Source organism: Brachionichthys hirsutus, chromosome 7 (assembly GCF_040956055.1).
Source record: "Brachionichthys hirsutus isolate HB-005 chromosome 7, CSIRO-AGI_Bhir_v1, whole genome shotgun sequence".
In the NCBI taxonomy this organism is placed as follows: domain Eukaryota; kingdom Metazoa; phylum Chordata; class Actinopteri; order Lophiiformes; family Brachionichthyidae; genus Brachionichthys; species Brachionichthys hirsutus.
This window is the reverse complement of record NC_090903.1, coordinates 14,859,582-14,881,283: the sequence shown is the minus strand read 5'-3', so window position 1 is coordinate 14,881,283 and position 21,702 is coordinate 14,859,582. Positions and strand designations below refer to the sequence as shown.

General features: G+C 49.1%; 1 protein-coding gene across 1 annotated transcript in view; it reads right to left on the bottom strand.

Moving 5' to 3' along the window:
- rims1a (regulating synaptic membrane exocytosis 1a) overlaps positions 1-21,702 on the bottom strand; it is a 36,079-nt gene that overhangs the window by 9,748 nt on the left and 4,629 nt on the right. Inside the window, exons 3-15 of the mRNA XM_068740993.1 lie at positions 15,770-15,980; positions 8,510-8,781; positions 7,117-7,796; positions 6,186-6,226; positions 5,684-5,797; positions 5,498-5,597; positions 5,287-5,410; positions 3,673-3,719; positions 2,492-2,607; positions 2,270-2,400; positions 1,909-2,080; positions 1,437-1,590; positions 236-401 (exon numbers count right to left, since the gene is read on the bottom strand). Of these exons, the coding sequence (XP_068597094.1) occupies positions 236-401; positions 1,437-1,590; positions 1,909-2,080; positions 2,270-2,400; positions 2,492-2,607; positions 3,673-3,719; positions 5,287-5,410; positions 5,498-5,597; positions 5,684-5,797; positions 6,186-6,226; positions 7,117-7,796; positions 8,510-8,781; positions 15,770-15,980 (2,328 nt within the window). The remainder of the gene's footprint in view (positions 1-235; positions 402-1,436; positions 1,591-1,908; positions 2,081-2,269; positions 2,401-2,491; positions 2,608-3,672; positions 3,720-5,286; positions 5,411-5,497; positions 5,598-5,683; positions 5,798-6,185; positions 6,227-7,116; positions 7,797-8,509; positions 8,782-15,769; positions 15,981-21,702) is intronic.

Sequence of the window (21,702 nt, the reverse complement as noted above, 5' to 3'; positions counted from 1 at the left end):
CACGGCGTGTTCTGGCTCAGACGGTCGTTTCATTAGGAGATGGACTCCGTTCGCTGCCTTCCAACGAATTAGTTAGCATAAATATACCAATAAAAATATTCCATGTGTGAGTAAACCTGCTGAACCCACTCTTAAGCCCCAAATATTACACAAATACACAAATATTTGGGTACACGAGTTCAAGTATTGTCAACCTGGTTGAAGTAACACGGTTAGTGCAGTATGTCCCCCTGACCTCTGGGCTGGCATGTTGGGCGGGCGTGACCGGATCCTTCCCTGCTCCTCCCGGTGCGGGGACACCGAACGGGAACGGATGTGGTGACTGGGCGTCCTTTGCTGCTCGGGCACCTCCAGGGTGGAGGCGGGCTCCCGCTGCCGCTCCCTGCCACGCCCATCCGCTGCTGGGTGGCACCATCGGCGGGCACGCCCACGCGTAAAACCAACATCTCATTAGAGCATGGCAGCGAGGGAAATGTATCCAAAAAAACGTTATTAATAAAAAATATATACAATTTTAATTATTAAAAAGCAGCAGAGAGTTATAAACTCGAGTTATCCAGATAAAAACTAGTTTTAGCGGCTATATTCCTCTACATCGTCTCTCGTTGTAAAGACAGAGAGCAACATTGGACATTCTGCACGGCAACGAGGACAGCGCCGTCTCTAGGATGCCGGCTATTTAAAGATTAGCCCAATAACAGGACAGCTGGCAATATTTTATCACAGGATTGTCCAATAACTTCTTTCTTTTAACTCTGAACGTAAAAACAGACGGACCCGCCTCGTGTCCGGCTGTCACGTCGCCCCGAGGTCGCCGGTTGGATTCCAAGTGAACAGAATTCAAAGCGGGCCACTGGTTTTGGTTTTGGAAAGTGTTATCGCGTTCCTTCCTTTATTCCCACCATGCAATGGCAATGAAAACGTCCAAGAGGAAGGTGCCACATTTCACCGTCCCTCCTGTCGGGTTTTAAAGTCATTGTTCCAACGGTTCGACTGATAAATCTCCAGAACTTTACTCCCATCACTAGAACTCAAACGTATTCTGAACACATTGGATGACAGTTGCTCTCTCTATAAAATGATTCCATCAGCTCCCAAAAAGGAAAGTTTTCACTCGTCGGAATCAATTGAGCCAAATTGCAATATTTGATTTTTGGGTCCACAGAAATAAAATTGCGCTGACTCAGCAAGCGGACCCGTGTCTCACAGTACCTTTTGCTGCTACGCAGAATTCTATACTCCAATTTAGTCATCTTGTGAATTTCACATTTTTTAAATCATAGCAACAATAACAGGTCGTAAAAGAAGCCAGAAGCAACACGAGTCCGAGACACACATGTTGTGTTGTATATGCCACACGCACACACACACACGCACACACACACGCACGCACACACACACACAGAAGAGCTTTCACAGAGTAGGTCCAGACTTACGCTGCAGCTTGTTTCCGGGAGCATCCGTGTGAGCGTGCCGCCGCGGGAGGTACGGGGAGGGGCGGGGCAGTGGTATGGATGAGACGTCATGCGTTTGGAGCGGGTACCGGTGAGGCTTGTCATCCAGTAGCGCCGTCTCCAGCTCGATCAGGATCTGTTCGGGTCACAGTGCGGCACAGTAGAGAAATGAATCGGGGAACGCTTCCACAGTCACACATCCAGCTAGCAGAGAGCAGCGACGACACGGGCTGCTAGCCGTCTTTACGTTGCCCGTTGTTGCCTCACACTCCACATCTGTGTGGCTCAAACGGGTCCTGGTGCAAACATCTGGATCGTCGGCTGTGAAACGCTCGCCCATGCTCACCAGTGCGTCGCTAGCGTTCAGCCGGGTCTTGGGCTGCTTCGGGTTGAATAGTCAATGCATGGCCCTAAAATAAAGGTCATGCAGCACGCGGCGGTAGTAAAGTAGCACCTCTCCCATGAAGGCGCTGTCCTCCTCTGGTGACCTGGGCTGGTCCCATATGGTCAGCTCCAGCATGTGGTTTCGAAAGTCCCTCCGATGGACGTGCGTGTAGACGAACGTCTGGTTCCACTTGGGTTCGCAGGTCTTCTTCACGGCTCTCGTCCTTCGTTTGCTCTTGTCGCTGTGTCAGGACACACAGATTATTACACAGTGCGGGTTCGTCCCGTTTGGCTGTAACCCAGCAAACACACATCCGGTCTCCATCGGTGCACGTGAGCCGGTTTCATCCCGACTACTGATGCGTCGCATTTCTTTGTTCAGGGGGGATCCCAGTCAGTCTATCCTTTTGTTCTCATCGCGCTCGACATACCTGCGGTCGGGGAGGAAGTACATTTTGACGTAGGGGCTCCTGGGCCGCCCGTCAGGCCGGAGAGGAAGCTCTACGGCCTGCAGCACGTTAACGATTAGTTGATGGCCTACTTTGTCATACCACAGCTTCACCTGGGCGGGGAAACACAAACAAATCCGACGCTGCAGCGTCCGGTCTGTCCGACTCGAAGGCCCGGCTCGCTCCAAGTGCGCACACACTCACCGAGAGTTGCCCCGGCATTAACTGGGCAGCATCTTGGAGCATCCCAGGACTGGAGGGAGACAGGACATGTAAGGACGGTCGTTCCATCTTCTGGGACTCAAAAGAACTGGAACCTGCTATGAGGAGGATCAGACATGTGAGACAAAGAGTGGAAACCGTTCCTCTTGGCGTATGTTTGTTCGCTTTTCAGAGCGCGGCCAGACGACACGTACTCGGCTACCGGACCTACCGGAAGGTGATTAGCCTAGTTTATCCTTTAATACTGGAGGAACAGCCTCGCTCTGCTAAACTACAGCGCCTCCACACATCGTCAATCAACACCAGAATTCTTTCTCGACAAGCAACACTTGATTCATTAACAGAAAACCTCAGTGCAGCGTCGGTGACTATAGCCCCACCGGGCCGTGGCCCGGTACTGGTCCGTGAGGGATATGTTACCGGGACGCACAGAAAGAATAACTAATGTATACGATTTCCGTTTTATCAATAATTCAAGTCTAAAAGGTGTTTTATTTTGAAAAACGACCAGATTTCCTCCAAATAAAAAAGCCGGAAAAAAGCGAAAACGAGTCCAAAAACAAACGTCTTTGGAGAGCTTTTTTTGCAAAGGTTAAAAGTCCAATTGAGGAGAAAAAAGAGGAGCCGCCGATCTCCAAGAAAAGAAAGACAACACCAGGAGTCAGACTCGTGAACCAAGTCCGCTCTGCATAATATGCGGAGACAAGCGAGAAAACGAGTCAATGAAGCCTCCAGAACTGCTTCGACACAGAGAAATCTGGATTAAAAACCAAGAAGGAATTACTAAGAGCACAATATATGGGGATCAGATATTGCTGTAATAATTGTTTAATAGTTATTGGACGTGCATAATATAAAGTTTAGTGGTAAGATTATGACAATAAAACTGGTCCGTGGCAGGAAAACGGTTGGGGACCGCTGGACTATAGCGTACGCATAGGAATGGTGGACACAAGTTACATTTGGGAAGGAAAACCTGGCAACCACGAATCTGACAGGAAGAATTCAGGAAGAGCTCGTCATCAAAACATTTCGCTTTTAATTCCCCCTGAAAATCATCCGGTATTTTGTGAACTTTGGAGAGCCTCGTCCTGAGAGAAGCTCGGATTAAACAAAGAGACATACATTCTTTCCTAAAAACAGAGAGACAAACAGATACCTACTAGATTCTAACGGAGGGTGGGACGTGTCGGGGATTCTTGGGATATCACTGGAATAAAAGCAGGAAAGAGCAGGTCAGTCGCTCTCACACCGGCATCTGAGTGGATTCAACCGAGTTAGTGGTGCCGATGCAGAAGCACACATGCATGTAGATGTAGCAGGAGTTCACAGCAGGAAACAGTGTGTGTGTGTGTGTGTGTGTGTGTGTGTGTGTGCGTGTGGTTGAAAAAACATGGCCGCAGTGATCCCAGGGCTCGTTCCGACGTTCCAGGTCTGGCCAATGATCATGTGACATCAGCACGGCTAGGAACCAGTAGCTCATCGTTTGCACTACGATAGAGGGGCCCGCGGGAAACAGCAGAATCTGCTGCACGGCTTCGTGCGGTACAAAGTAAGGATGGCGTTCTGTGCAACACTTATCAGTCTAATTCTCCATTTACAGGAGGAAAAGCGCTGTATCCTAAATACAGGATCTCATCGCCGAGGCGCTACGGCTAGCATTTGTGCGTTTGCACATGAGGAGGCAACGCATTAAATTCTTCATCGCCGTCCGTCTGACACACTCAATATTTGTTTACATGCTTTTATTCACTTCCTTGCAAAGAGTTAGATGAGAAGATGGCGACCAAAGCGTGAAGCGCCTAGCTAACGTGATGTTGCTAGCTTAGCAATGAAAGCAGAAAAACAAATTGCTTTAAAAAATATATAAAGTGTTCATCTTCTCATTTCACTCACAAAGAAGCAAATAAGCACTTCCTATAAATATGAGACTGATAAGTGTTTGGGGGGGGGGAGGGGGGGGGGCGTTCCGAAACCAAACGTAGGATAAAAGTCAATGGGATGAAACAAAGATTTCTTGATTCATGAATGTCCCAAATCCAAACCGAGGGATAAAGAGACAGAAGACGTCAAGCCTTTCATGTTTCACACTGCCGGGTTTGACTTTTGGGATCCTCAAACTTTACCAGGAAGAGAGGAATTCCAGAAGCTGCACAAACAGTTTGAGCATCGTGCACAAAGCGATGCGACATTGATGGGCGTTTTCCAGCGGCCATTTTGCACCCCTTCAAGTGAACCTTCTCATTTTAGCTGGAGACGACAAATTTCAGCTATTTCCACAAAGAAGACATCAGCGGGCCGTCCCGACTAGACGGGCTCAGCTGGGTTCATTTGGGGATGCAAAATGGTACCAGCGAAACCAGAACTGCTTCCACAAGCATGAGGGGGATTAACAGTCCCGGATAAAATGGGCAGATTACTTACTGATATTTTCTACACACCCTTCGTGAGTGTTTGGAGAGAAATTAATACATTCAACTTTTTCTTCCCATCAAAGATTCATTACATTCAATCTCAAGAAAAAGCCGCTTCACAAAGACAGTCAAAATGCGAACGACAGCCTGCGACAGATACCGAGGTACGGTTCTACATTCCAGACCGACGCTAGAACCATTATGAGACGACATAGGTTTCAGTAGGAAGCCAGATTAGACCGCAACAGCAATGGTGACATCCGGAGCCATTAAACAAAAGATGGGCCGGGACACTGATGTACTCAGCAAAAAAAGAAACAGACCGAAAATGCGGTCAGGAAGCAAGTCTCATTCCAAACTTACCCAATAGGCCTCGATACCACCAGCTCCACCTGAGGCTCCGCTTGAGACTCCAGGATGATGTTGTAAACTTCCTTCATGGTTGCTCCCGGTAACAGCTTCCCGTTCCACTGCAGAACTTCATCCCCTGGAATCAGACGTGAAGACGAGCGTCTACGACGTTTGCAGTCGGACGTAAATCGCAATAGGTTTCTGTTGGGAGGGTTTAAGGGACCTGCTCTGAGATGTCCCACCACATCAGCCAGGCTTCCCTTCTTGACTTTAGTGATGAAGGCACCTAATCTTCCTGACTCCGTTATCCTGCCTCCTACCACCTACGTGAGAGAGAGAGAGAGAGGTGACGACAGCAGCAACACAACACAATCTGCATCTCCATCCCAACACGAGCGCCCGCTCCGACCTTTAACCCCAGCAGAGCGCCGGCCTCTTTAGGCATGGCGGCGCTCCTCTTGCTGAGGGTGATTCTACCAATCAGATGGTCTCCCTCTTTGGACGGCTGCCAGGTTACAGGATGCTGCAAAATGAGAAAGCACGCAGTTTGCAAAGCGACAAAAATCCCCTACGACTGAAGAATCAAACAGTTTAGTCAAAACGACGAATTCGAGTTCCTCACCTGTCAGAATATCGACTGGCCGTTAATCTGTTACCTGGACCGAACTGCCTAAGGTCCTCAAGCAGCCTCACTGGAGCCGGCTCGGCCCGGCTGGAGGAGTTTGCTTCTAAAATAGTTTTAAATACGCGTTTGGGCTTCTGAGCTGTTGAGTTCTCGCCGGGCTTTGAGCACTTTCATTTCTCTGTTACAGAACGAAGCGGCGAGCACCTAACGGAGGCGAGGCAGCCTTCAAACACAGACAGAAACGCCCCGAAGGCGAGTCGGATGGAAAAGGAGAGCGGCGACTCACGTGCCACACGGTGGGGTCGTGAGGGTAGCACTCCCAGTCACCTGGTGAGAGAAAGCAGAACCCGGTTCAGACGGTTCAGAAGCAGAGATCCAGATCCCCGCGTCCAGTTCTCACGCGGGAGAGAAAGTGCACGCACGGCGCACGCCAGCCCGCGCCCCCTCGGACGCCGCTCAGCCAAATTTGGGCGGCAGAAATCAGAAGGCATGTGTTTACGGTGGAGACGGTCGGGTTTGGAGAGTCGAGCCAGAGTCAGAATGAGAAAGACATCAGGACCCAAAAGCAGCCGGCGAAGCTTTCTGAGGCGCTTCAGATTCATGAGAGATATTTCACAGATCAGACGCGGCGGATTGATCGAAAGGAGCCTCCTCTGCACGCATGGGGCGGGGGGAGGGAAGGCTCGTAACACGTTTCTGAGTGTGTGTTTGCGTCCCTGCGCTCGTCGTACAAAGACCTGCATGCCTGGACCCTGCCTGGCTGCCAGCGTGCACGTCTGAGCGCCGGCCCGGTCCTGGTCTCGAGCTAAAAAAGGAAGCAACGTCTCGCTGTGTTTGAATCCCGCCGCTACAAAACACTCCCATCCTAAACCTCCGCTTGATGGATGTGCGGGGTCCTGGGCGGCGTCCAGGTCGTACGCCGAGCTCGGCGCTAGGTAGGAACTGTTTAGACATGTTCTGTCACACAGACAAAAGGAAAGAGCGAACTATTTAACGTCTGTAAACGTCACGCTTACACAAACTCTATTTTGAGGAGCGTAATGTGGCCTCATTGAACAGGATGAAGATCACACACAAGGTCAAAGGTCGATAAAAACACACCCCAATAGCGCTGATTTTGTCGCGCAGTACTTCTTAGGCATAGTAATACACAGTAGCTAATCTTCCTCGGCCGAAGCGGCTTCTTCGTTACCATGACGACCGATCCGGGTTCTCACCTCGCTCGCTGACGCTTTCGATCTCAGCATCCTCACAGCTGCTGTACTCAGGCGTGGTCCCTCCCTCCTCCTCTGAACTGCTAACGCTGGTCTGCCTCTTGCCTCCGGCCCCCAGCCCTCGCTTCGACTTGTAGGGCCTTGGTGGCGGGGGCCGCAGAGATTCCGATTGATCGGAGCTTAGCGAATCGTTGCGCAGCATGCTCTCAGCCTTCTCCCGTTTGGCCCGTCTCACTTGTGGCCCCTGGCCGGAGGCCGAGCCAGGGCCCGAGCCGAAAGGGTCTCTGAGTTCAGGGGGAGGGGCTTGCTGAGCGAGTGCGTGTTCGTTCGGCCCACCAAACCCACCCACCGTCCTCTGACCGGGGCGCGTACCATCCCCGGCCTCCCCTATTACACCGACGCCGCGACCCAGCGCAGGCAAAGTGTGGCCCTGGCATCCAGGAGGGACCTGCCCCGCTTCACGAGGGGGGGCACCACTGTGGTCCATGTGGTGGTAGCCGCCCTCTTCTGTCCGTCTTACTCCACCTCCTCCTACAGGATCATGCTCCAGAGAGCGTCCCTTTGTCAGCCGCCGGCTTTCCCTGCGTTCCCTGGACTCCCCCCGGAGGTCCCGGTCCATCGAGACCTGGCTCTGTAGGCTGGGCTGTCCTCCCCGACCAGCTCCTCCGCCCCCCCTTCCATTCCTGCGGTGGTGGAAGTAAACACGAAACCGAACCACATCACTGACCGTGGGTGAGAACGGAGGCGATCAATAGTCTCATGATTGGCTGAATAACATTACGCAAACTTCAAGAATATTCCAGAGGAACAGTTATGAGATTCTGTCAGAAAAGCTCAAAGAAAAGTAAATATTTTCACATGTCAACCAATATTACAATTTCTGTAACAAAAAAACTCACAAAATATCCAGTTCATTCATGTTTGAAGGGGAAAATGTTTACCACCTTTGGGAGTAAATGTTATTTTGTGAGCGATGACAAACAGCGACTGTTTTATTACCTGCTATGTAATATGTAATAACTGATGACACGGTTAATCACTCACAGCGGGACTCTCTGTGAGACACTCGCTGGTGGCCATTCATTAAGATCCCAGCAAGAAATGACATTTCCTCCTCCGTCTCGTTCAATTTTAGCCGCTCAAATAGCAGCAGCCAGCATCCCAGCATCGCTACATTCCACTCGAGACGCCGCTTGTCCAATGAGGGAATGACTTTTTGGGAGAATGCCAACCTTCCATTAGTGCCCCCGGGGGCCGGGGCCGGGGCCGTATTATGCTGGCTTTGGCTCACCTGCATCCCACCTCGCTGTGACGCATGATAAGGTGCGAGGTTACTGCGCGCCAGACGTTGCTACACACACACACACACACACACACACACACTATTCCAGCTTACGCGTCTCTTGGTGGTTCGCTACGTGACCTGGCGTCAGTGCCAGGCGTGGCCCCGGGCGCGCTGTGTCGGTTGGGGTCATGGATGGCGGCGGTTGAGCCTGGGGACACTTGGGAGCGAGGCCGGAGCTTCTTGTCCCCGGGCGTTTGGCACACGGACGGCTCGCTGACGGCCGACCCGAGGCCGGCGGGCTTCCCAGCAGAACCGGTGAACCACTCCCCCGGCTTGGTCAGGAGCTCCTGCTGCTTCCGGCAGTTGTTACACACCCAGATCACCTGGAGCGAAAGGGGCGGGTCGAGGTTAGCGGCGCGGCGGCGCGGCACCATCTGCAGCTAAATCACACACACACACACACACACACACACACACACACACACACAAAGCTTTGGCGGGATAATCATGGAGCATTTACACAACGTCAGGAAGCGCTGGAGACGTTTTGCTGCTGCCGTTAATGCAGCTGACATTAGCGCGGCCATTAAGAAGCAGCTTTCCTCCGCTGCAGCGCGGCAAATCCATTTCGGCCAAACTACTTTGCCGGCCACTAATCTGAGGCCTAGCTTCTGTCAAACAGGAAATGGAACAATTCACTTCCTAGAGAGCTGCGCCGCCGCCCATGAGTGGTGCAGAAAGGGGCTTTTTTACGGAAGCTCCTTTTGATCGCCATCGTGGCAGTCACAGCACGATGGCGCTGCCGGCCCCCCCCCACACGCCGACCGGACAAGGAAAGGACGTTTAACTCGCTACAGGAAAGCTGCAGCTACCCGGTAAAGCTGCGGCCAAGCGATTTGAAGATTTGTTTTCCATCCCTGATTTAACATCGAATAAAAGCCCTCTTTTCATTTGTTACTTTTCTAAACACAGCTTACGTTTTAACACTCCACGCCATCACCACATGCATTTTGCTTTTGCATTTTCATTTCTTAAAGAGCTCAACACTTGCATTGATTTTGTGATTTTACTCTCATCGAATCGCTACAGTTCTGACGATCCCAGCGGGACGGACACAACGCCGGGAAGGGAGTCCAACAGCCGGCCAGACTTCTGCCCGTGAAGAGGAAGTGTACAGGCCACGTCAAACCCGACAGCTTCAAACATGCACTAGCTGAAACCCATTACGAACAAGCGTCGCGTCTCAAACGCGCGTTCCTCCGTGCACACGTCCCGTCAGCATCGCTGTCGCTTCGTATTGAAACAGGATGTGGGTGACGTCCTGGAATAGAAATGAGGATTCATGAGGGCCCGCAGCCCCGGTCGTGGTCTCGCGTTGACGTCAGAGACAGGATGGGGAAGATTGGATGAGAGGGGAAGCAAGGTTGGGCGAGAGATAAAGAAGCACACAGAGATGGAGGAGAGCGAGGGGAGGCTCGAGTCGGCCCCTCTCCTCTCCTCCAGCCACCAGGGTTCTCATTACTTCAGAACACTCCCCAATGACTGTTTAAAGAGAGCTAAAATAAAACACTGGCATTGGCCACCCCCCCCCCCCTCCCCCCCCCCAATACTCTCCCTCCTCCTGCTCTTCCTCCCCTCCATTTCTCCCTCCTCCAGATTGCTTTAGATTAAAGCTACAAAAGCCGAGGAGAAAACAGCTTTACACCAACGCAGCTATATTTATCCTGCCAAACACCCAAGCACCATCACACACACACACACACACACACACACTGTAGCTTTGATGAAAACTTCCACCAATCTGTGATTTCCTGCAGCCAGGCTGACGAGGTGGACGGCTGACTGATGGTCGCTGCAGGATAATCCATCATCTGTGTTTAGCTGCGATGTATTTTAACACTTTCAGGTATTGTACTTTAAATTGAAACAGTTTCTAACATCAATTGCCGTAAAATCAGTGCACAAACTGAGCGATTCTGGACGCATCTGGAAAAGATCTTAAATGCTACTGATAATTAGAAACCTGCACACATATCAGCTGGCCATAAGTAATCTAATCTTACAACTACAAATTTATTCATTTTGTGTAAAGTGACAAACGATCTGAAAATATGCAATCTGCAAAGATTTACGTTTAAGATCATTTAAGATGAATCTTCACTTAAAATGTAATGGAAATCCTTTCTGTGGTGTTTGCATAATCCCGCTGAGCATCTGTGACTGAACTGGGACCATAATCAGCTGAGAAGATAGCTACATTTCCGGCACACTTGCGTGCCAACAGTTGCCTTATTTACACATCGCACGGCAGATATGAAGCAATATTTATTTTCTTATTTTCAGCAATCACCCAGAAACATCAAGATTTTGAGCAGTTTTATTCCACATGTCCAAAAAGTAGCCTCTTACTTTGTTTTCATGCCGTTTGGTGCCAAACATCGTTTTTATACTGGCTGGGTCAGAAGAAACAGCGAGAATGAATAAAGACACTAAAGTTGATGTCAGTTGAATTAATATAATACATTTAGAGACCAAATGTCCATGCTTATTGCTTATTCTTATCGATGACAAAGGAAATAAAAATTACAGACTACAATATGTCGATTAAATAGTGAAATCCGATGGTTGACTGAACACGATACGCCATATTGTGGGTGGATCGTCTCACCTGCCGATTTTCTTTCTGGGCACATTTCACTCCTTGCTGGAAAATGTATTGAGTTTTGACTAATTGTCAGACGTTGTGAAAGTGTGTTGATATCTCAGAACAAATGGCCAGTGTTTTGGTGAGCTGTTATTTTATTAAACACACTTAATCCCGTAGTAATCCCTGCATTAGATCCCACTCTGATGGCAAAACAGGCATCAGTCAGCAGGCAAAGAGCAGCGTGACAGAAACGTATACAAACACAGCCTTAACGTCTATTATGCAACATGTAGTCCTCTTTAAAGCAATCACACAATTCCTAAAAAAATATTTTGAAAGGTGCCAGAGAGAATGGAACTGCCAGGGAACAGGACTAGAGGACGACCCAGGAGAAGAGACATGGACGTAGTGAGGGAGGAGTGGCTGGTGTCGGGGGGGGGGACGACGCAAAGGACAGGGCGAAGTGGAGAAGGTTGGGTTACAATTACAAACGCCTGATTTTTCCACAGATGCACAAAAACCGCAACAACAGTGTGTCACATGACCACAGTGAGAGCCCCCCCCCCCGAGGAGTTTGTGAGTGAACGAGAGAGAGAGCAGCTTCTCCACTGATGGAAACTAGGACACCAAACCACTGTGTGTGTGTGTGCGTGTGTGTGTGTGTGTGTGTGTGTGTGCGTGCGTGTGTGTGTGTGTGTGTGTGTGTGTGTGTGTGTGCGTGTGTGTGTGTGTGTGTGTGTGTGTGAATCCACTGGGGAGATGTTGGACTGCGTGCAGCGGGGTGTTGGTTTCCTGGAGAGTGTGTACCATTTGTGCAACGACAGACTGTACAGTATGTGAGCTGGAGTTCAGTGTGAGGAAGAGAACGATTCCAGATCTTCACCGGATCTACAGCCACGTTTTCACTTGTGCTTTCCTTTTCTTTCTTGCGTATTTCTTATTATCATTTCAGTGTAACAACCATCCAAATATTAACGAACACTACGATGGCAGGTGTCGTTTATTTTTATGACTCAGCACCGACAAAAGCCTAAAATTATTGTCCGCATCTCCTGTAAATGACACTTTAAATATTACTCTGTGCTGCCATGAAAGTCATGATCGAGTCGCTCTTATTTATGTAGAGGTGTGTTTAATAAAAAGAAACACAGCAGGTGTGAGGAATAATACTTAAAATACTGTGAGACTAAGAAGCGCTTCAACAGAGAGCATGACAATATAACCTTGTTGTGGTGAAACAGAACGTTTTGAGTCTCTAAACCAAATTAAAAAAAACTTTCTTTCATTTATCGTCCTAAAACAGTGAATTTAGATCCACATTCCATGATAAATGAGCAGTAATCGAAGTATTTCCTTTTCCTACTGGGAAGTAATCTGATATGGTTTGTTAGCTTATACAGGCTCCCATTACGTTTTAATAAGCTGGGGCGGGACCAGGAAGTGGAATCAGCCAATGACAGCTTGACGTATGGCACAGCCAGCATGTGACGCGTGGGCCGTAACCGAGGGCATCAATAAATCCTACGCTAAGGATGAAAGACTTCCACAAAGGAGATTAGTGTCCGCAGCAGCTAATGAGGTGCTATATCAGCGCAGCCAGGCACCCGCAGCAAAACACACGTGCGTGTTTCCACCGTACGCGTGCACAATAAGTGCATTTACAGATGCCCAAATGTAGTGTATTTGTGCAATAACACAGAAAACGCTTGTCCGACAAGAAGGCGTGCTGCATAATGGGCTTCACACAGTTCTCACACACCTCCAATAAAAATACACGCAGCCCCCACGGGGGCCATCTCAACGGTCCATCAATATTAGAACTCATTCAGTTCAGATGCTAAATCATTTACTTGGGTTAACCTACTCAGATACATTCAGGCCTCTGTCCCTCTGGTTTTTCAGACGACTGAATTATTCCCAAAGGTCTCGTCCGCTCCAAAGAAAGGGTTCGATAATTAAAACCAGCAAGAACACTGATTGGAAGCGTCTTTGTGGTGCTGCTAGCCAAGCTGCATTAGCATTAGCTTAAGAGCCAGACCACAGAAGAATTTAAAACCAAAGTAATCAACCTCTAAAAGGTCACGGACTTCAAACACGCTATAGAATATGCGTACGGGCGTGTCTTCATGACGGCCGCCGTACAGCCAGAGCGTATTTGTGTAGGAGCTAGCTTTCACATCAACAACCGGGAGAGAGGTGGCCCCCTTAAGACCAGTCAATGAGGGAAGGACGTGAAGACGGACGTGAAGACGGACGCAGCTAGCGAGACCGGCGATCGATAGCAATCATGAGGCGGCCGTGGCGTTAACAGCACATCACTCAGGCTTTTCTACCGCGCTGCGCCCCAACACAAAGCAGCACGCAGCCATAACTCCGTGTAGGCTCAGATCAATAGATGTACATTTCCTCAAGTATCGGGCACACAGTGAGATTGTTTTTTTTTCATGTATTTTCGCCTTCATTTGCGACTTCTTCGGTCGTGGTGGTGAGCGGGGGCAATCGCGGTCGCTCCCGGCAACATCAGGGCCTTTCACGGCGCATGAAAGCAGTCAGTGTTGCCGTTTGGTGCGACCGACAAGTCTGGGTTCTAGACCCCGCCCACATGACCTGAAGATAGTGAAGAAATAAAAGATAATGGCACAGTTGTGCGTTTGACAGGAAGGAAAGCGATCTGGGCTACGCGGCCTGCCGTCCAGGCCAGGATGACGCTTGCCATCACTTTAACTTTGGAGGCGGATGTGGGAAAAGCGGGCGGAGTCACTTTGCACTTTTGTCTGGCCGTGCCAGGAAAGATTAATCAATCCTCAAGTAAGTAAATTAATGTAATCGAGAAGTTGGCGGTTCGATTCCCGGCTCCGGCACATGTGTCCACTTCACCCACATTGCCCGTGTGAATGTCTGCGGTGGTCAGGAGGAACTGTTTTGGTGCTGACGTTGAGCTAACGGCTGCTAGCTGGAGCTAACGGATAGTTCTGAGACTCATATCAGTCTCATCTCAACAAGTTCATGTTGTAATTTGATAATAATGGCCTTTAGCAAATGTCTGCTCACCTTAGCCGCTGTGTGCAATTAGCATTTCAAAGCAACACAAACAAATATCAGTGTTCAAAGCAGGCCGGTCGCCTGAATACCGCAGCGAGGGATAATGGACCGGGACTCCGGGTCTATTTTATTACATTCTGTGGTTGAGACAGAAGCTGAAGAGTAACCAGCTGGAATTAGAGGGAATTCGTGACTCGCTTAGCTCGAAGAATGAAAAATAAAAGATACAAAAAACGAATACTTTTGAATATATTTGACTTAAATATCAGTGTAATTAATTTACACGTTATCCTTCACATGCAAAGTGTCTCTGAGGTCTACCTGTGAGGACCTGGTTCATGCAATGCATGCTGGGCAAAGCTGCAGGGGTGATCAGGTTGAATCTATTGATGAGATGACGTCGGTTAGCCCAGGAGATCGCCCCGTGTGGTGGCCTTTAAAGCGCCTTCAGTCATTCAGACCATTAAGCTCATTCACGCTCGCATGCGCACGGCGTTAGGGGATACAGGTGGCGCCGTAGGTCCAGCAAGGAAAAAGGAACAGCACTCACCACTTTGTCCGCCTGCAGCCCAGTCAGCCATTCATGTGTGATGGAAGGAAAGACAGAGAGATGAAAGGCAATGGTGAGATCATCCTCAAGCCGTCTATCGTCTGGCGCACTCGTCCTGTCTGTCAGAGTCAGCGAAGAGAGAATTTGTGATCTGTTGATTCGTTTGTTTAATTAGTAACACGTTTGAAGAGTTGGATCGTTTCTTTCCCACGTCTGCGTTTTCAGGATGAATCACCAGACGGGTGGCGACGGGCCGAGCTCGGAAACCGGAGCCAGAAAAGCCGTTTCTCCACCGGACAAAGACGAAAGATGTGTTCATGGGCAAATACGTGTCCACCAATCAGAACGTCAAGGAGAAGTCATTTAAGCTAAGATAAGATACGCTAATCAGCTACTGTGTGTGTGTGTGTGTGTGTGTGCGCGTGCACAAATACACCTTTCAAAGGCATTTTCTTACTGATATCTACCCACCCATAACCCCACAGCTGATCTCTGCCCATGTCGGCCATTGGCTAATTAGGATGTACCTTTACTGCGTGTGTGTGTGTGTGTGTGTGTCATTAAATGTCACACTGGCAATGTTAGAACAGAGATATAGTTTATTTTAGAGTGAGCTTCACCTCCTGATGCGACAATAAATAAACACACACACACACGCACACACACGCCCTGCTGTGTGTGTATAGGGCACCTCCGCACCCCTGGGAGACAGAAGTGGAATGGGAGACCACCCCCTTTGTCCACGTCTCAGTCTAATGCCCAATTAACCTTTACCAGCTCCTGCCTGGGTCGCACACACACACACATCGACACACATCCAGACCACTCTATACAACTGTGATACACACTTAAATACACACACGTGCCATGGTTCACCACCTCCAGCTGGTCCCATCACCGGATTGGACGAACAGGCGACCAGCTGTATGTGCTAAGCATGTATTCATCTTTACTGTAAGTGCAAACTGAATAAGATGCACATTATGGCTAATAATAATAATCATAATCAATAAATAATCACATTATTAAATAAAAGATTTTAACTATAAATCTGCTAAAATTGTAAAACATTTCGATGCATTTTTCACAATCTTCAGCACCGTGGTACATCCGTACACCCCGTCTGTCTTACCGTGTTGGACCTCAGGGACACCCGCCCCCCACAGCGGGCACAGAACTTGGTCTGGCAGTACGAACACAGGCTTCCACAACCATCGGCAAACTTGGTCTTGTGGCAGACGCCGCAGGTCGGAGCGTCGTCCCGGTGCGCGGCCGAGCCGGCTGCTACCGTGGCCTGCCGGATCACCGTCTCCCTGTAGCTGGACAGCTGCTGCTGGATGCCGCTGGAAGACACGGAGCAGCGCAGGAGTGTCAACATGATCCTCAACATGTTTCATTTCATAACTTCATGATGAATGTTAAAGCTTGATCAGATACGGTACAAACAAGGAGAGAAGGCGGCCGCTGCGTTAGCGCTGCTCTCCGATCTATGTGCGTGTTTTGGGGCAGTCCACTTGGCGTTGGCTATTGTTTGCCAAGTCTTCAAATCAATATGAACCGGAAGGGAGGCGGGTATTGGTTTTATCTAAGGCGCAACAGTATGTTGATTGATTCGATTTTGCGCTGTGGCGATTGAAGAGAAACAGACCAAAGAGGAAGTGATGAGCAAAGAGAGAAAGAGAAAATAAAGAATACCAGAAAGAGGGGGAAGGAGGGGAAATGACAAGAGAGAGAAGGAAGACAAGAAGAAGTAAGTGATTAGAGAGGGGAAGAATCCACAACATGACAGAGGAGAGGGGAGGATTAGCGGTTCCGGTTGTTTACACGTGGCACACGAAGTCACGGTTATGATGTCATAGGGTCAAACTGCTACATAAACATAAACTCTATAAAGTAGAAAAACACGGGAGATAAGATCTATGGAATACGACTGCATTTAGACACGATGTGCGAATCCTCTAACGGCATTTATGAAACCACACAAAGAAGAAAACACAGATTCAAACATTCTCCAAGTCTCCTCAAATCACCCGCGAGATCCGACGCGGTACTTACAGGCTGGCCGGCGGCGATGGAGTCTCCTCCCCCATCAGATCAACGTAAAAAAAAAAACTACAATTCCCAGCCGTGGCTGCCAGAGACGAGGAATTGTTTGACTCGTTTGATGGAGTAATTAAAACGGAACCTTTCCCTGTCACGGAAACAAACTGAATATAACCTGAAGGAAATCATGCAGAGCCTCCAAGGACACACAACCTACTCCAGGAAACACACACACACACACACACACAAAATAGAAATAGCCAAAGGTCACAGAAACATCACCCGCTGATGCAGCGCCGCAGGATTTACTTCCTGATCCATGACCCACACTGCGTCTGAGTCTCCCTAATAAACTTAGACGGGCAGCCAGCACCGGTGCTCCGATCAATTATGTTTCTTAATCAATATTACGTCCGTTCTTCCTCGACTCCTTTACAAAGGAAGGGAACGCAGTCCAACAAACCCGCTGAAAAGGCTTCAGCAGTCTGAAACGTGGGCGGGTGTTCGATGAATACGTCGTCTCAAAGTTTGCCATGTTATTTGTAGTCCTTGGCTGCATGTCTGAGGAATTTAAAATATATAGTAAATAGCTGCACAGAAGGACTCGGGCTATGGAAATGTGTGTTTAAGTGAATTCCTGTTTGAAACCGTTCTGTTAAATCTCGCCATCTGTCAAAAGCGTTTCCGGCTGACGCCCACAAGGCGGCAGGAATTCCAGCGCATCAACAAACCGCCAGATTCCCGCATGCACGTGAGAGAAAACCTTTATTACATCAGATATCAGTGATGGGAAATGTATGGAGGGCAGCGGCGGATCATTAGGAGGCCAAGAACGGAGGAGGAAGAGTGGAGTGGCGAGGAGGAGGTCAGAGCGCAGGAGAAACAGATAGCGGCATCGTTAAGGAAATATGCTTGGGGGGGGGGGTAAGGTGAAAATAATGTGAGAGGAAAACGCATTTCCATCAAAGTGTTCGACACCGCGAACAACAGAACGATCCACCTGTGCGTGCGTATTTCAACGAAACGGCGTTAGCATAAAGATGAAGCGGTGCAGCGCTAACAAGCTGAGCTTCATCGCGTACGAAAAGGATCCCTCATTAAGAACGGAGAGGAAGACTCCCGTTAGTCCTTCGTCTTTAATGAGATGACGTCATTTCCTTGCATCAAACAGTCGTCGTTTTAGCAAAAATACGTGTTTTTAGAGGTAAAATAAGTTATTTCTTGTCACAACGTCATGAAAATATTTGACTAAAAACTGTTAGTTCCTGATATGAAATTCCTCGTTGCATAACTTTCCACACGCCACTGGCTGGCATGTTTCCGCTGACACACACTCCGCAGGTTAATTTTCCATCCCGGTGCCGTAAACACCGTCCCGGGTCAGATTGATCCACCGCTGCGGTCTCTTAAGCGCCCATCAGGTCAGCCAACCGATCGTACGATCGCTCCCTCCTTCATTGTGTCAGTTGGTTTTTAATATTTTTGCCAAACACAAATTAATTTTGAAGTATCGCCCATCCACCAACGGAATGCCCACAAAAATAGGCCGGGCTAATAAAGCCAAGTCGGCTATCATTTGAGTTTATCACGGAACAAACCATTAACTACTCAAAGGACCGCCAGCTGATTGCCTCACAATGAAATCGGGGCCCTTTAGGGGCCCCGAGCACTCAGTGTGTATTAATACGCAGGTGAAACTAGTCCCTGGCTTATTAGAGTAATGTTTTCATCCAAATACTGAAACCATGGGCGGAGTTAAAAATTCTACCCAAGACACGCTTAAGACCGCTAGCTAGTCTGCTAATGATGTTGTGTCCTGTTTTCACAGCATTCATCATGGCTTAATTGTTAGCTTGGCTAGCTGCGTTAGCTGAAGGCAGAGGGGGCGGAGCCCCACAAGGGGGGTTTGCTACTGCGGTGTCATGTCATTTCAAATTGCCCATTCCTTTTGTTGCTGTGGAGCACATTTTGGCAGCCCTAGGGGGGCCCTCGCTATTGGCCGGAGCTCCAAGCAACTGCCTGCCTTGCCTGTCTGCAAGCCCCGCCCCTGAATATATATGTAGGCGGGAAACAACAGACGTTATTTTTTCTTTAAAACATCACCATGAACTAAATATGCATCGCAGGAACACGATGTCACCATCGGCTTTTAGAATGCTTCCCTAATCTCGATGTCTTGTCGGTAACCAGGGGCAGAATCTCCGCGGGAAATGAAGACTACCCGGTAATCCGGCGGCGGCCGGCTTGCCGCCGCTTCCGTGTCTTCGGCTGCACTTGGTGGAAACAACTCGCACTTTTGTCCTGTTTTGTTGGTAGTTGCTATTCCGGGGAACACAGAAAGCAATCTGTTCGTGTTTGTGCGAGCCAACAATGATACCGCTCGTTATTCTGAACTTCGTCCATCGAACTTCGTCCATTTCAGAATTTGGCCATAAGGCCAGTTTGGGATGAGGCTTTGAACGCTTGATCAAAGCTGAAAGTTCCATTTAAACGCCTCTAAAAGCTTTGAGACACCCCCCCCCCCCCCTGTTTCGCCAAAACAACAAGAAAAAAGAAAAGGCAGAAGAAGAAAAAAGCTGACTCCTCATTTTGACTCTTCCGGTTCCGACACCGGCCTCGATGAGTCACTCCACCGGTTCCTGGAGCGAGACACCAAGAAGCAGGCGTATGAATCCAGCAGCGATGAGTCAGTCGGAGAAAATCACCCGGAAGCCATTTAAAAATTAAACACTCCAGCGCTCTGCGTTTCATCGTCACCCATTTTTCAGACCTTCGTTACCGCGGAGTCAAAGATTCAAAGACTCCCTCCGACTCGGACCCGACTCAGCATCCCCTTGACCCCCCCCCCCCAGTCCACACACTCAGACTCTTTTACCGTCCCGAGTCGTCTGCCAGATTGATCGGCCCCAGAATAGACGACTATTAAAACCTTTTCCTCTCTCGTGCTCTTTGAAATGGAATGGAAGGTAAAAATGCCTGAAATAGAAACGGGTTTCCGGTTCCCAGCGAGTACGTCGTCCGGTCTGAATATCCGTGTGTGCGTTTGTGTGTGTGTTTGCAACAGAGATCCACCTACGCTCACTTTAACACCTTTACGTGTGAGAGAGAGAGAGAGAGAGAGAGAGAGAGAGAGTTGATCACTTTTACAGGAAGCGGTTGTGTAAATAGATAAATAAATTTAACAAAGAAACGTTTTCACTTATTCCGCCTCATTAAAATTCTTCGATACTGGGAGTTATAATTTCATAAAATATGCACAGCTGCCAGTGTGAACGCAACCAAACCGGTTTGCTACGACGACAAACACCAGACGGCAACCATTTAACGTGCCCCAGAAGCCACGCCCACCGAACCCATGAATGGGGCGTGTAGCAGCGACACATTCCATCAAGAGGGCAACGCGGGACAACATTTGTGCTTGCAGGGTTTTAGTCCCACATTAAAATGATTTAATTAAACCCCGACCCCTGATTGGTCAATCATTAAAGGTACAGACACACTGAAGGGACGCTGGAGGCTGCGGCATTAAAGGTATAACTTTATGGAGGATCTCTCACTCTCTCATCCCTCCATCATTGCATGTTCTGCTCCCCGTACAGCGAGCAAGAACATGGAGGATCTCTCTCTCTCTCATCCCTCCATCATTGCATGTTTCTGCTCCCCGTGCAGCGAGCAGGAACATGGAGGATCTCTCTCTCTCTCATCCCTCCATCATTGCATGTTCTGCTCCCTGTACAGCGAGCAGGAACATGGAGGATCTCTCTCTCTCTCATCCCTCCATCATTGCATGTTTCTGCTCCCCGTGCAGCAAGCAGGAACATGGAGGATCTCTCTCTCTCTCATCCCTCCATCATTGCATGTTTCTGCTCCCCGTGCAGCGAGCAGGAACATGGAGGATCTCTCTCTCTCTAGCTTTGTCTCTCTGTGCTGAGCTCTGTTGTTCCTCCTCCTCCTCCTTTCCGTCGCCATGCTGAGCCGCTTGGCTGTACTCTCACCTCCCCCACTCCCTCTTTCACTCCCTCCTCCTCGCCTCCCATCATTTTTTACGCCCCACTCTCCTTTATTCCCTCGTTATTGATAGTATTTACAGCCCACCGCAGAACACAAGCGTGTGACATAGATCCTCTCCCTGCTGTCAGAATTTGCTCTAATTTGTCTCCAGCAACATGGAATTATTCGGGGGGGGGGGGGGGGGGGTTTCGTTGAACATTTTCATTTCAAAAATAGCCAAAAGAATAAATTAGTTTTCCAGGAAATCCCAGCAGAGACGGAAACTGATGATTTACAGTAAAAGTGACGGCCGTGATTTAACGCGTAGCGATACGAGCTGAGATGACGCTTCTTACTCCAGCTGTTCTTTTCTCCTCCTGCCACCTCCTCATCCCTCTTTCCTCCATTCCCTCCCCCCCCCCCCCCCCCGTGCCCATTTTCCCCTCTTCTGAAGAGGTTTCCCTCTCTGTTGATAGATATATCTCTCTGAGTCTCTATGATTCTCTAAACTAATGTTATCGCTGCCCTTGCTCTGCCTCTCCTCTCCAGCAGTGAATTAAAACTGTGTTAAACACGAAGCTTCCACGTTTGTCGCTGCCCACAGACGGTATTTATATCAGCGGAAGGATGGAAGCGAGGTTTGGATTTCATGAAGCTTCAGACCAACCAAAACTAAAGTGAGAGTGGTTTCCCTATTTGAGGGACAAATACAGACTAGCGCCCCCTGCTGGCTTTAGGGATGGGAGTCAAAAACCGGTTCCCAGTGTTTCAATTCCTTGGAACTGTTTGCAATTTTTAGAAAAAAAGATTCCCTTATCGATTGCAGTCAAACGAGAATTGAGAATGAACCGACTCGTTACACGGAGTTGAAATTGGAATTGGAATCGTATTCATCTGGTCCATTCTCAGAGCTTTGAGACCCAATCGTCATCCTGAAAGAAGTCCCGTCTCCTCAAATCAGATTCTAACGGACTGAATCCGTCAGACGGGAGCTATCCTATCGCTGGAGGGCTGGCAGGCTGCGGGATGAAG